The following is a 14,289-nucleotide window of genomic DNA, read 5'->3' as shown; positions in this document are numbered from 1 at the left end:
GAGTAAGGGTTTGAGCTTAAGAATTAGGAAAAGTTTCCAATATAAGTGCACAAATTTAGGGAACTTCAAGGGAGGGTTTCAATAATTAGCAACCCATACCCTTTGCTCTGGAGGTAAGGTAGTTGTTGATTATGCACTTTGTTTAGAAATGATGGACCTTATGGTCTTTTTTTTTTGCGAGATTTGATACTAAAAGGAGATGTCGTTGGGTAGGCTTGAACCGACGACCTCCCGTTGAGAGGACGAGGTGGCTACCACTCGGGCTAGAGCCCGTTGACATGCCACCTCTATCCATTAGGTATCTTCTTAAGATTGAAGGAGGGGTAGTACTCTAGGGTACAATTCCCTTCCCCCTCCCCCTCACAACCCTATTTGTTGATTGTTGTGTGGGGTGGGAGCTTTGACATAACTAGTACTCAACCCGCGCATTGTTGCAGTATATAAAAGACATTAAGATGCGAAATGTAGGAATGGAAGCCGGAATACAAAAGGTCAATCGAAAGGATTTTTTCCTCTTATTTTTTAAAAATTGAAGATTTTTTTTGCTCTCCTCTCCTCGTGCCTTGGTTGTCCATGGTTAATATGTAATAGATAGATAGTGGGCCTTTCATGTGTCTACGTGTAAAGGCCCTTGGTTTGTGAAGTGTGTAAAGGCCCATGTTGTGGAGGTCCACTTAGGGAAATCCCTAACCGAGTTCCATCATTTTAACTATTTTGGGGCCTAAATGCTTCCAAAACACAGAACATGCATGACCTATAATGTGGCTGTATGTGATACTGAGGAAGCTCGAGGAGAGAAGCTGGTCTCCATTGTTCGTAACATTTCTTCTCTGTGAGGGTGTTGCCATGGGAGGTTGAGGCAGCTACTAGTACTGTGAAAGGCAACAAGAAAACAGGTGGCAGAGTTGATTTTGCACTTTCTAGCTCAAAACCCTCGTGTTTTTCTTCGCAATGAAGGGTTTCTCTTAGCACTATGACGATGATGGTGATGGCGGACATGGCTTCATTGGCGCTTCTTTTCTAAGTAGCAGAAAAGCTTGGAGTCATGTCCGGCCTTCGAGGTTTTCTCAGACTGTTCTGCAAAAGAGGGATCAAGGCCACAGATACATCGAGAATTTATGCCCAACATTGTCCTGAAGCAAGGTCTGGTTCTCTCAGGTATGCCGCCGATGATGCTCTGGTGCAGCGTTTGAACCCTAACCTTGCCGCTGATGCTGCTCCGCCACAGCGTTTAAACCTTAATCTTCTCAGTGGCTATGGCGTTTTGCAACACAGGCGCCTGCACGCAAGCCTCCCATCTTCACAGATGTCCCAGCCAGAATCTGAGGAGTTGTCTTCTTCAAACGGTGGTGAAGCCTCACCTTCTGCTGAAAAAAATGCTGCTGCAGCTGCCTCTGCAACTGACACGGCGAAAAGTGAGGAGGTTTCAAGCGGTCTTGATGTCTCTCATGATGTTACCGTTCAACCTGCCTCAGATGATGTTGTCGAAAAGCCAGTCACTCCCTATAAGGATGCATTAACCCCTATCGTTCCCGGAATGCCTGTGGTGCGCCGTGGAATTCAAGTTGCCCCAATCGGTGTAACCCTAAGCAGCCATGGTTTGATCAAAGAAATGACGGAGCGCATAAGAAAGAAGTTGCTTCAAGAAGCCATCCAAATCTACAGAGAGTGGCTGCAATGCGTTGATCCAGTAACTGGCGAGCCAAACAAGCCCTTGGTTACCCCCTGCAACATTGCCTTACTGGCTGAGGGTCTGAAAGGGGCTCCGGTGGACATCCTGCTGAAGCGAGTCGAGGAAATGAGACGCCTTGGCCTTAGTCCTAACACAGATACCTTCTATGTATTGTTCAATGCAGCAGCAGACAGCAAAGACTCTGGTGCATTCGACCGTCTGTTTGCAATGTAATTGCTCTCTACAAGGGGAAACGTTTCGGTTTTCTAAGGAGGATAAATTTGATAGCTGTCTTTTTATTAGAAAAGCTTAGAGAAGTTGCTAGAAGGTAAGTTGCCTTCCTGTGAAGTTAGCACTTCCCTCTCCAATGCATTGTTGAATAGTTTGATTCATTTTGCACTGTGGTAGCATCATGGTGGACTTATAATGCATATACCTGGATCCCCTTCTAGTAAGGGCAGTCAAGACTCGAGATCAACTTGAGACCTGTCTGGTTTTTTAAAGTATTTTTAAAGGGTGGCTTCAGACAAACTCTTCGGCCAGATTTCTCACAGATTTGATGGCAATGTTCAGAGAAGGGGCAGCTTACCAGTGCTGCCCCATGTTATGGTGGGTTTGGACAGGAGTTCCTTTTGTGATGCCCCCCTACAGAGTGTCTAGCTCAGCTGCAGCAAGACATAAGTAGAGCCACCAGTTTTTAAGATCTTTTTCCACACACAAGCTCTGTCCACCATCCATAACCTTGTTGACTTGGTTGCCAACAAGTGCTCATCAGCAACGGTGGCAAATTTTATTTTGCAGTCTTCCGTGCTTTGTCTTATTGTTAAATGCTTAGCTCACTTTTTCCTCTTCTGTTCAGCTGTGTATCCTGGTTTCCTATATTGGTGGCCATCCCAAAATGTTATACTTCATGTCTGTCTGCTTGAGCATTGGGTGCTTGCTGAGGGTGTGCTTTTTACTGTGTAAAAGCCTTGGGTTGTTGTTTCATGGTTCTATGATTCCAGGCAGGTGCCCTTGTTTGCCAGCCTACTTTCAGGTTTATCCTAGGGCATGCATGTGGTGGCCAGATAGTATGGCTATCTGCATCCCATCAAGTTCAAACATTCCTTGCAATTGTGAAGTGCCCTTGATACAATTCAATGGGATCATGTCATCATGATGAGAATTTCTATGTAATTGGTGTCTGCTACAGTGGTTTTTTCTTTGAATGCCGGCAATGAAGTTCTTTTGTATAGAGTGGGGTTAAGGGATAGCACCAAAGTCTCATAAATTTTTTTGGCTATTCCAAAAACCCATGTGCATTTGTTACAAGCATCTGTCTTGGTCACAGAGTTCAGAGATAGCAACTAAGTCTCATGTTTATTTCTTTTGGTTATTTTACAAACCCATATACATTTGTGATAAGCATCTTTCTTGGTCACAGGGTTCAGGAGCTGGGGATACCTATCCAAACAGAGTGGTGCATCAAGGCGATAACTGGACTTCGTTTCAATGTAGATGTATGGAAGGCTATGGACTATGTGCGCATAATGGTTGCGAATAACCTTTCTCCTGATGATGTTATTATCAGCAGATTAGTTAGTGCTTTCTCAAGGATTGGCCAAGCGCTGAAGGCAACTGATATTGTAAGATGGGGCCAGGTATATCTCCTGTACTTCCACTAGCCAATTTGCTGACAGACCAGCCATGTGCTATTTCTTTATGTCTTAATCTGATCAGTGTTTGGTTCTTTCAATTCTTTCACAGTGTATGGACAAGCTGATGTACACACACACACACACCTCATACTGAATCATACATATGCACATGCAAGAGAGAGAGAGAGAGAGAGAGAGAGAGAGAGAGAGAGAGTTTTATGTATGTAGGTACATACACATGTATGTATGCACAAACACATCACCGTTCACTCTTTGCCTGAGCTGTTGTCAATATTTTTTTCTATCATAGAGAAGCATGGCTGATGCCTTTCGACTTTCTTTTTTTTGTTCACAGAAAAAGGATGCGTTGCCATCTATGACAGCTTTGGGAGACCTTCTTCAGGCTTGTGTAGAAACTGATGTATCAGAGGGTGCATTGCTTGCTTTAGATCTCTTGTTTGGCAGGCGAAAAGGCAGGCCTGTGAGGACCCTATCCCTAGATGAAGGCACCCTGCTGGCAGTTCTCAGTATGGCTGCCAGAACTGGTGATCTACCACTCTCCACAAAGGCGTGGGATGTTCTTTTACTTACCTTGAAGCAACTCCATCCTCCAAGTGAGTCTTGTTTTCTTGCTAGGTTACATGCTGCTGTGACAGGAAGAGACCTTGATTTGGCGATTGCAACATTGCAAGGCATGGAAAAGGATTATGCCTCAGAAACCAGTACAGATGTCTTTTCTCCTTTTACTTCTTTGAGACCATTTGTGTTGGGTTGTGCAAGAGGTGGAGGTGCTACTCTTGATGCGGTAACAGCACTCTCCTTTCACTTGGTTTGTTCTCGGTTTCAACAAAATTGTGTTAGGTTAAAAACAACTTAAGGTATGCTATGCCTGGGTTGCAGTATACATGTCGCAGAGCTGGTGAGTTTCATTCTGTCGCAACCTGTATTTCTGAAGATGTGGGCTGTGCTCTGCTTTGTTGGTCTGGATTTGGGGATGCTTTTTGCTCTCTGAGGTGCTCTAGTCTGCTAGTGTAAGGTTACTAGTATTGTGATTAACAGAGATAGATGTTCAGTGGGAGCCAAGCAAACACAAACACAAACTCACAATAGTAACCCTAGCATGAATCCTTGTATTATGTAGAATGAATCAAAATCCAATTGGTTGCCCCCAACATCACCGCAATGTGGAGGTGGGGGACATTCTCCCCCACTAGCATTGTAACTATCCTGAGTTGCATCGCCTCCTAGGAAGTGAGCAATAGCGGGCATGACTCATCTGTAAACCAGTCATCAAACCATACTGCCTACTGGTGTGGGTAACCCTTGAACTTGAGAAGGTGTTGGTCTCTTTCGTATTGATCAAGAACTACTTGTTCTGGCACTGACACTTCACAAATGGACCAGTAGTCCTTAGTCCTGGATGAGGAGGAGGTGATATAATAACTAGCATGCAGTAGTAGTTAATGCGAGTTGAAATCAAGTCTCGATTCGAACAATCATTGTAAATATTGATGATTATTCATTCAACTATTGCATACACAATAGATTAGGTTGCAATGCAAGTCTCTTCCTTTTTTATTTGTGTTTTTCCAGTTTGTGCACTTAAGTAGAGTTATTTATATCACTAATCAAGAAAATCTCGGCTTAGCATGTAATAGGGTGCCTGGTGCCCATGTCTTTACATAGTATGGAGGTGGGCGGCAGCTAGTGTTACCAACTTGATCCCTTGCTAAGAGATTTACTTGGTACAAGCTTTGGAAGATGGGAGATTGTCCTTATATATTTTTTTCAATCAAATAGGAGAATGAAACAGAATAAAAGTATTCTGTGGATTGGAACAAATCTGAAATTAATGGAAATGGGCAAAATATTTGTTACTGTTAACTATGATGTTTGGATAGCTTAGGATGGATAGAAGTGATGCTTAAACATGATGTTGAGGCATGGCAAGCATACTAAACATTGTGAGCTACTCGTGAGGTGATTAACACTATTGACTCAAAGATTAACCTAATGAGGGCAAGATGATGATAATGGCACACACTTAAATCTCCATTGATTAGAGGCCTTTAAGTAGGCACGAGTACATGTTGGAGTGGAGATCAACGTAGCAACACACACATAGATGCAGTAAGCAAGGAGAGAGAGATGGCACAATACTCAAAGTAGATTGATGATAATGAGTGAAGTACAAGTGAAGCGACATGATAAGGTCGGGCGAAAAAACCTCTTGTAGAGGGAAAAATGCCCGGCCTACATCCCCAAATGGCAATAAGCCCAAAGCTTTGCGAAAAACTTCAATTTTCTTTCGTGAGAGAGCCTTCGTGAACATATCTGCCACCTTGTCATATGTAGAGACATAAGCCAGGCTAATCTCTCTTACAATGAGCCTCTCCCTGACAAAATGATAATGCAGCTCAATATGCTTTGTGTGAGCATGAAACACTGGGTTTCTCGCAACGGCTAATGCACTATGGCTATCAATGAAGATGCAAGTGGGGGATCGCTGTCCAACACCAAGATTTGCCAAAAGGCGTTCGAGCCATACACACCCCACAACCGATGTAAAAGATGCCTTGTACTTAGCTTCACAGCTCTAAGTGGCCACTGTTGGCGGTTGCTTCTTGCTGAGCCATGATATACATGAATTACCAAGGTGAAAGTAAAAGCCACTAGTGGACACTCGCGTGTAAATGATGTTGTGTGGGGTTTGTGCTTCTTCATCACCTCCACCCAATCTTTCTTGAAGGGCGCCTTTGGCATTGCCTGTTGTTGTATCTAGATCTCTTTTAGCGTCCGAATCTTCTCCTCTTGGTGGTTCAGCTTTGCTTCCAGTTCTTCAATCTTGTTATTTTTGCTTGTATCTCCTTGCGGAGGCCTTCCAATTGTTTTTCGCGTTGGTTAAGGACCTTGTCCAACACCACCTTTTGCTCGATCGATGCCTTCTTGGTGTTGTCCTCCATAGTCTTGATGTATGTCTCCAGCTCCTTAGGTTCATCTTGGCTTCCCCCTGAAACCGATCCCGTCGAGTAGGAGTAGACTTCGTTGGACACCCACATGCGTAATAGCACAACTTAAATATCACAATATGAATGGACAACTCAATAACAACTGAAAACTGAAATGGAAAGATGATCAATGGACACGAGCACTGGGGCCGGAACGGGCCGACCCCCCCCTCAATATATAATATATTATTGGGAGTATTTAAGTGATACAATGCTCCATGGGTTCAATGAACCAGATGATGTCCATGTACATCTGAAATGAATACAGTTACCAAACAAGAGACTTGAAGTAGACGTTCGAAGAAGAGCGATCCACTTGAAAAAGTCTAGTCTCTACGGTCCCGTGCCTTCACTGGAATCCGCAGAGAGCGCCTCACTGGTGTTCCAGGACCAGGCACAAACAGGCGCCCCCGTACTAACGCCTGGCTCTCCCGATCTCGGCACCCACGGACCGTGGTTCTCCAAAAGCTTGGACTACCCGGCACCGAACGGGTGTTAGCAGCAGTGAATATCCCTCGAATGATTTACACCAAGGACCTTTGCTTGAATCCTTTTGAATAAGCTTTGCAAAATCCTTTGGTATCAACAGATTATAAGCTGGCCAATATATGTGTGAGTTCGTGGTACTATACCCGGGGTTTGATGGAGAGATGGGCTGCTGCAGACTGCTGTTGACCAGCTGTACTTGCACGGGAGAAAGCCCTGAACAGCAGTCCAATAGCCAGCAGAAAGAGAACAGCCTGGTTGCTGCCCGCCAGTCAGCAAGAGAGTGAAAGTGTCGCCTGTTGCAGCCAGCTTGAGGGTAGAGAATGGATCGCCAGCAGTTGCCCGATAATATGGGGAGCAAGAGTCGCCTGTTCTGTAGCCTGCTTGTGCGCAAGCAAGAGAGAAGGTCGCCTGTGAGCACAGCCGCCTGCGGGCAAGAGAAAAGAGAGTCGCCTGGTTGCAGCCGCCGTTTCAGGGGAAGAGTTCGAGGCGCCTAGCGAAGGTGGCCGGGCCACAAACAGCTGGCCAACTCCCCCTTTGCATGGGAGGCGGCCAGTTTGAAGGCTTCCAAGGTGGGGTGGTTAGGTGACCATGCACCCACCACCACACACGGTTAAGGGATGGCTTCTCTCCCCACTATGGCCCAAGTGTGGGTGCCATAATGGGTGCCCACTCTAGAAAAGGGCACCATGAGGTATTGGGGAGGCCGCCCACTCATTAATGAGTGTGAACCTGCAACCTTATAAAAACAAAGGTTAGAAATAATGCCATAAAATAAACAAATGGAATACACTTATCACCTGTTCACACGCAACAAAACTCGTCAGAAGACAGAGCAAACTTCACGACTCACTGGCAGGCGTCCCCGCTCAGTAAGTGACACGTCAAACAGGCAAACACAAGAATACAAGTCACGCGAAAACAATTCCAAGCATGCAAAACATGAATGCATGTGCAAACAGTATCATGGACATATCTCCCGTTCATGGAACAAGTACTAGACATTCCAATCGGGCACAATGATGGCACGACAGAAAGTATAAATCCTGGTCTTCCTATGGAGTGACAGTCCCATAGGTAAGACACAGATCCAGGCACGAGCCTCCCTATGAAGTGATAGTCCCATAGGCAAGACACGGCACAAATACTGGCTCTTCCATGGCGTGACAATCCCATGGATAGAACACAGTCCAGGTCATACACGGGTGGCACCAGTCTGGCTTCCGTCCATACAACACCATCCTGCTAACACACGGGTGGCACCAGTCTGGCTCCCGTCCATGTTATGCAAAATACTGGCCCCTTCACATGAGACACCGGCCTGGCCTCAAGTGAAACAAGACATAAATCTGGAGATGGACCAAATGGTCGGCCAATTGGTGACACCCCCCGTAGTTGCTGCTTTGGGGGCTTGAGCTAAGTGCACGTGCGCAAGGGACAGGGGGTGCACAACGCGAATAGTAGGACGGCCGCTAGTGCGCAGCGCGAACAGAGGGTGAGAGAGAGAGAGAGATGGGGGCATGAGCTAAGTGCACGTGTGCAAGGGACAGGGGGTGTGCAACGCGAACAGCAGGGCGGCCACTAGTGCGCAGCGCGAACAGAGGGGATGAGAGAGAGAGAGAGAGAGAGAGAGAGAGAGAGAGAGAGAGAGAATTATATTAAACGTCTCCTAAAGACCCAATGGGTCTATGAGACTAAAGTGATACAATGTAATCCTTGGTATGTCACATCATGGAAAAGAAATATCAAATAACATAGTCCTCTTAGAGTAGAGGAGGTTGATACAATGATCATCATGGGGAAGCACATGTGGTTTAAGCACTAGTACAAGAGACTCTCATCATGGAGTACATGATGATAGCACATCATCCCCAGTAGAGGGTACACCTCTCTCAAGTATGTCAAGCATGAGGTTACTGAGTATGGTTGAGAGGTCTCCTTGTGTCACAGCACGTGGGAAGGTGGTGTGATGGCGCGTGGAGCATGTCCTGAATGTAGAGCTGATGGGAGGATCATGGTTTGTGTTCCGTGGGTTGGGGATGCCGATTACGTCGAAGCACACAAGCGCGTTCTGAAGTGACTCCTCGGGGATTGGGCGGAGCTGAGGTATCCTGTGGTGGACCCGTGGGGTCTACATCCTCTCCCTGGGTCGGGAAGAAACTGGTGATGGTCGGCTGGCAAGGAAGGAGGGGTGGTGGTTGTGGCCGACGCTTTCTTAGGAGTGTATCTCTGTGTTTGTGAGGCTCCACTAGGACGAGTCCCAGGCGGGAAATCCATGATCTTGGATAATGGGCCAAAATCCTCCCGGAAGAGAGAGTGGTACCTCCCGTGGATTTCATAAAACATTGGGCAGTGGCGCTCCTTTGTCTCGACCCCTGTGCGGCATCATTTGCAGCTCCTCTCCTCTGGGGGTTTTTGTATGAGCTCTCCATCTCTAAAATTCTAAATATGCACTTTGCCCGCCATTTTTGCACTCGTAGGCGATGGGAGGATACCCGTAGTTGGCCAATCGCGATCCGCATGGCATGTGACATGTTAATACCCAAGTAGTCTGGTTGCTGGATGAAGCCATACTCTGTGAGCTTGAGGAAATGATCTCTATAGAAGTGCATCTTCGGTGGAAGCCAGCCATGCTGTCCCCATCTTCCATGGACACATTTTCCAACTCTCTTTTAAGAAAGGCAACTCTGGCTTCATTCTTAGCTTGATACATGGTCTCCAATACATCCCAAGCTCGCTGTGAGGTCATGCAAGACTTGGTATGCGGTACGATTGATCGCTTTACTAACAAAGCAATCAAAGCCATCGCTTGGGCATCACGAGTATCCCATCTCGTCTGCTTCTGTGAGGGAGGAGCAGGTGCTGCAGCTTGCTGAGCACCATGGCCAGGTGTGTCTGTAGGGCGTACATCTTCACTTGATACATAACCCCATAAACCTTTGGCCACAAGAGGTTTTGGACCATGAAACTCCACATGGAGTCATTACTGCCATCCAATTTGTCCTCTTGGGACAAAACTTCGAATATATCGGTTGTGTTTCCAATCATGATGCTGAAATCTCTTTGCCAAGAGATATGCAAATACTTGCAACCAAGTATGCCGTAAAAAGCACTTGCAGGAAAAAACCCAATGCACCGGAGTGCTATGCTAGGCAATCACAAGTTCCTGAGCAAACTTTTTGCCCTTAATACAAGGTTGCAAATAAATGTTTGGAGTCTCCTGACAATACAATCAATGCAAAAACATCCAAACAAGGCATGTAAAACGGAAAGCCTCAAATTTTTGTGCACCAGTGAGCTAAATGATGTGCCAATTGCACACAAATGCGAAAAGCCGCAAATATGTGTGTTCCCTACAACTTCAATTGTGCAATTAAGCACTAACTTCTGAAAACCCCCAAATTTTTGCAATTAAGCAAAAATTTTGCAGTTGTGTGTATGAAATTATCTTGTTTGCCTTGAATTATGCAATTAAGCATGAATTTTAAAAAATCCCCAATTTTCACTGAACCCTACACTTGCAATCTTGCATTGTATTGCTGTGTGCACTTGGAATTTTGCAATGAAGCATGTAATTCACAAAAGCCCGAAGAATAGAAGCCAAAAGCAAATACCTCTTCCACTTGCACCAGATCTGACTTTGCAAAGATGTCGAGAGGGGTGTGAGCTAGGCCGTCAAAGTTGAGCATTGTTGAGAAGCTGGCCGTTTGACAGGTTAGCGCACGCGACGGAGCACACTGTAGTGCCGGCGGTGTGCACGCGGATGAACAACGGATAGTAGCACCCTTGGCCGTAATGTGGAATGGTGAGCAGGCGATGAACGAGCAGGCCGGTGGTCGGAATGGTGTCGGTGATGGGCGAGCAGGTAGGCGAGCGGAACAGCGACGCCAATTGGAACAACGTCGACGACACGGGTCGTACGACTGGTGACGGATGACGAATCTGCCAGACGAAAAGCCCCAAATTTCTTGAGAAAATTGGCTCGTGCCAGTAAGGCACAGAGTGGGCAGAGCTTTGTCCACTGTGCATTGAGTGCTGCACGTGGGTTGGTTGAATGACTGGTGACGGACGACGAATTTGCCGGATGAAAAGCCCCAAATTTCTTGAAAAAATTGGCTCGTGCCATGCAAGGCACAGAGTGGGCAGAGTTCTGTCCACTGTGTCAAGTGCCGTCCGTGGGCTGGGCGGAGGTGGCCCCCCTACACTAGCGTCGTCGAGATGGGAGGCCAAAATGGGCGGCGAGTGGCGAGCTGCAGCGGGCAGGGCGGAGAAGAAAATAGCTGGAAGAAAGGACACGCCTGACGGAAGGACGTAGTAGGTGCCAAACGGAAGGTCGAGTTGGGCTGTCGCATGGTTGTGCGCGAACGAATGGAGGTGTCGCTTGCGTGAGTGGAAGGCGGTAGCAAAGCTCTGATATCACTGTTGGCCCGTGAGGAGAGCTGCAGCTACACAGTTAGGGTTGGCACAACACCACACTCACACACAGTGAAGCAAGTACATAGCACACTCAGTGAGAGATGCAAAGAAATGGATTGCATTGGAATGTGTGGAGCTTGTAGGTCAACTCCATTTTATCATAATACAACGAAAGTAGATGGTGTTCTTTCACACTAGATCTCCAAGGGGAAAAACCCAAAGGAAAAAAGTGCCCTTTGTTAGCCCATGTTCACATGTGGCACTACTCATATCATGTATGCAATAGATCCATCTCCCTCACTCTATGTATATAAGTGACTGTTTGAAACGGGGCAGGAGTTGTTGCAACAAACTCTGGGTGGATGATGTGGTGGGGAACAGATGGCTTGTTGCGTATCGTCCGTGATAACATCAAAATAGCAAGAATTTTGCCATAGAAAAGCTAGAGAGGTAGATCCTTTTGTAGAAGAAAGTGAAGTAGTGTAGAGACTCTCCATAGAGTGTTATAGACAAGAATGCGAGCAACCAACATGGTAGAGGCTAGTTTGCACCAATAGAGCTTGCCCAAATGAAGAGAGAGGGCTCCAATTTATAGATTTGGGGCTCTCATGAGCTAGAATGGCAAGTAAAAGCTATAATGACAAGTGTAGAGGTGAGGTGACAAGTGTGAGGCCACTTGTCTCACTTTGATCCAGTGTCGTGCCACATGTCCCAATTTTTTAGAGATTGTCAAAGGTGCTTCGGTAAGTCCCCACATTTGCTTAGCTTATAGACATAATGACATGAACGGAATTTCCATTGCGGTCATCAGCTAATAGATTGCTTCTTTGCAACATTGATGAACAGAATTTGGATTTGAGACTATGATCAAATTGTGCAAATCATAGGTGCATAAAGATTACAGACCAAGCTTAGTAGCTTCTGATGTGAGTGGCCTCACAATGCTACCAGCGGACTTGTAGCATGTGATAACTCGCAAACAAAGCCTTATTTAAACCTGTGAGTTTATGCAATCCGCTTTACTTCAAGAGAGAAGAATAGAGAGAAAGAAAGAAAGTTATATTAAACGTCTTCAAAAGACCTAGTGGGTCTATGAGACCAAAAGTGATACAATAGTGTCCATGTAATCTCATCATGGTACAAAAGAAAACAAAGACTAGAGTTACGAGCTGAGAATGCCAAATCCGAGCCATATGATACAAAGTGGGACCATCATCATACAACCTATGGAGCTAACCACCCGGTAGGGGGAGGGGGCTGTCAAGGATATCAAGCATGGGGTTAGCATGTAGAAGGCTCTGCAGATCCGCCGGGTGTGGGAAGGTGGCTATGTGCCTCTCTAAGATCTCCTCAAGCTGGGGCTGATGGTTGGCTGTGTTGTAGGCGAGGTCCAGGGAGTCTCGGGCGTCGGGCTCGCTTTAGTGCCGTGGCCCGGTCTAGAGTCACGCCAAAGTGGGGTTTGGCAGGGGGTCGGGTAGGGCACTCAAGAATGTGTGGCTCGATGAGGCTGTGGGTATGTCATCCATAACTGGTGGGGCATCCTCTTGTGGTCGAAAGAACTGAGTGATGGTCGCCTAGGGCCGGGGGTGGCTGTCTCCCATGCATGGTCACCATGAAACTTGTTTCGATGGCTTTGAAACTCGTTTCACGTTTCAGTGTTGAAACGTTTTATGTGCATATTGAAACCTTATCGTTTCATGTGGGGAAAAAGGTTGTGATTTTGTGCGCTTTTTTATTTAGCTTTTATTATTCTTTCTCTTTCCTTCTTCAATCCTATTTGTTCTTTTCTCTTCTCTTATGTATGTCTTCTTTGTTTACTGATGATAAATATGCTAATATCATCTTATAACTATTGGCCAACATCTTCACATTTTATGTATATGATCGTTTCGGTCCAACGTTTCATTGTCCATCTACCTGGTGTTGAAACATTTTGTTCCAAAATAAATTGTTTTAGCATCGTTTCGTGTTGATAGTGAAATGTTTCGCGGTGACCTTGCTCCCATGGGGTCTCGACTTCCGACTCAGTGAGTCTCTGTGGCGTTGAAGCTCTAGTAGGAAGAGGCCTAGGCACCATTAATCATGGTAATCCATGATCCTAGATAACGGTCCATACCTCTCTCTCAAGAGACAGTGGAACCTCCCTCGAATTGTCACTAGCTTGGACATTTCCTAGTACAAAACGGCTCTGGTGGACTCTAGGACGTCTAAATTTTTGGAAAGTACAAGCTTTGAGAATGGGGAATTATCATGGAATACAAAGGATCACACTCCTAAAATCTAGGAGGGTTACTATTTTTGGCCCGACTCCGATGGAAATTTTGTTCGCGTCATTACATCTGGATCTAAGAAGATACCAAGAGTTGCTAAAGTGCCTATGATAGAATGTCTACCAGTTGGGATATTTTTAGAGAGAAAGTTTATGGAAGGATCCATCTCTTAGATTGGGACATGTGGCAAGAAAGTGGATCAAAGTGAGACAAGTGGCCGCACACTTGTCACTTCAGCTATTGTGTGGCTCTCCACTTGTCATTATAGCCTTCTCTTGCCATTTTAGCACATGGGAGGCCCAAATCTATAAATTGGAGTCCTCTCTCTTCATTAGGAGGAGGCTCTCTTGCTGCACACTAGCCTCTACCACCATTAAAGGTTGCCCTAATGATGGCTACTCTCTTTCTCTCTCTCTTGAAGGCTGCCCATGAAGAATACCGGCTGTTGGGGAGTGTTTTGGAGGCTTCCATCATGAAGAAATACTGAAGGCAAGGGTATTTAATCATTTTATTATGATTTCTAGCCACTATACTTGTTGTAGCAGTCCCTGTACTTGCTGTCTTGTTGTACCAGTCACTGTACTTGTTGTACCAGCATTTGTACTTGTTGTACTTAGCCATTGTACTTACTATACCAGCCATTGTACTTCTTGTACCAGCCATTGTACTACTGCTTGTGCTCTGACACATAACACTTAAGAAGATCTAACACTGTAGAATTAGCCTCTTCCGATTGACCATCTGTTTGTGGATGAAACGAAGATGAAAACTTGAGAGTTGTACCCATGTTGTCAAACAAC

At 45.8% G+C, this 14,289-nt stretch overlaps 1 protein-coding gene across 1 annotated transcript in view; it reads left to right on the top strand.

The window, feature by feature from the left end:
* The first annotated feature begins 670 nt into the window (after nucleotides 1-670).
* LOC147610274 (pentatricopeptide repeat-containing protein At1g26460, mitochondrial-like) overlaps nucleotides 671-14,289 on the top strand; it is a 53,846-nt gene continuing 40,227 nt past the window's right edge. Inside the window, exons 1-3 of the mRNA XM_086786260.1 lie at nucleotides 671-1,902; nucleotides 3,096-3,312; nucleotides 3,665-4,114. Coding sequence (XP_086642386.1) covers nucleotides 1,046-1,902; nucleotides 3,096-3,312; nucleotides 3,665-4,114 — 1,524 coding nt within the window. The 5' untranslated portion in view covers nucleotides 671-1,045. The remainder of the gene's footprint in view (nucleotides 1,903-3,095; nucleotides 3,313-3,664; nucleotides 4,115-14,289) is intronic.

Source organism: Cibotium barometz, chromosome 49, assembly GCF_041138505.1.
Source record: "Cibotium barometz isolate CiBa-2024 chromosome 49, ASM4113850v1, whole genome shotgun sequence".
NCBI classification, from domain to species: Eukaryota; Viridiplantae; Streptophyta; class Polypodiopsida; order Cyatheales; family Cibotiaceae; genus Cibotium; species Cibotium barometz.
The sequence above is the reverse complement of the archived record's forward strand: the minus strand, read 5'-3'. Positions and strand labels throughout refer to the sequence as shown.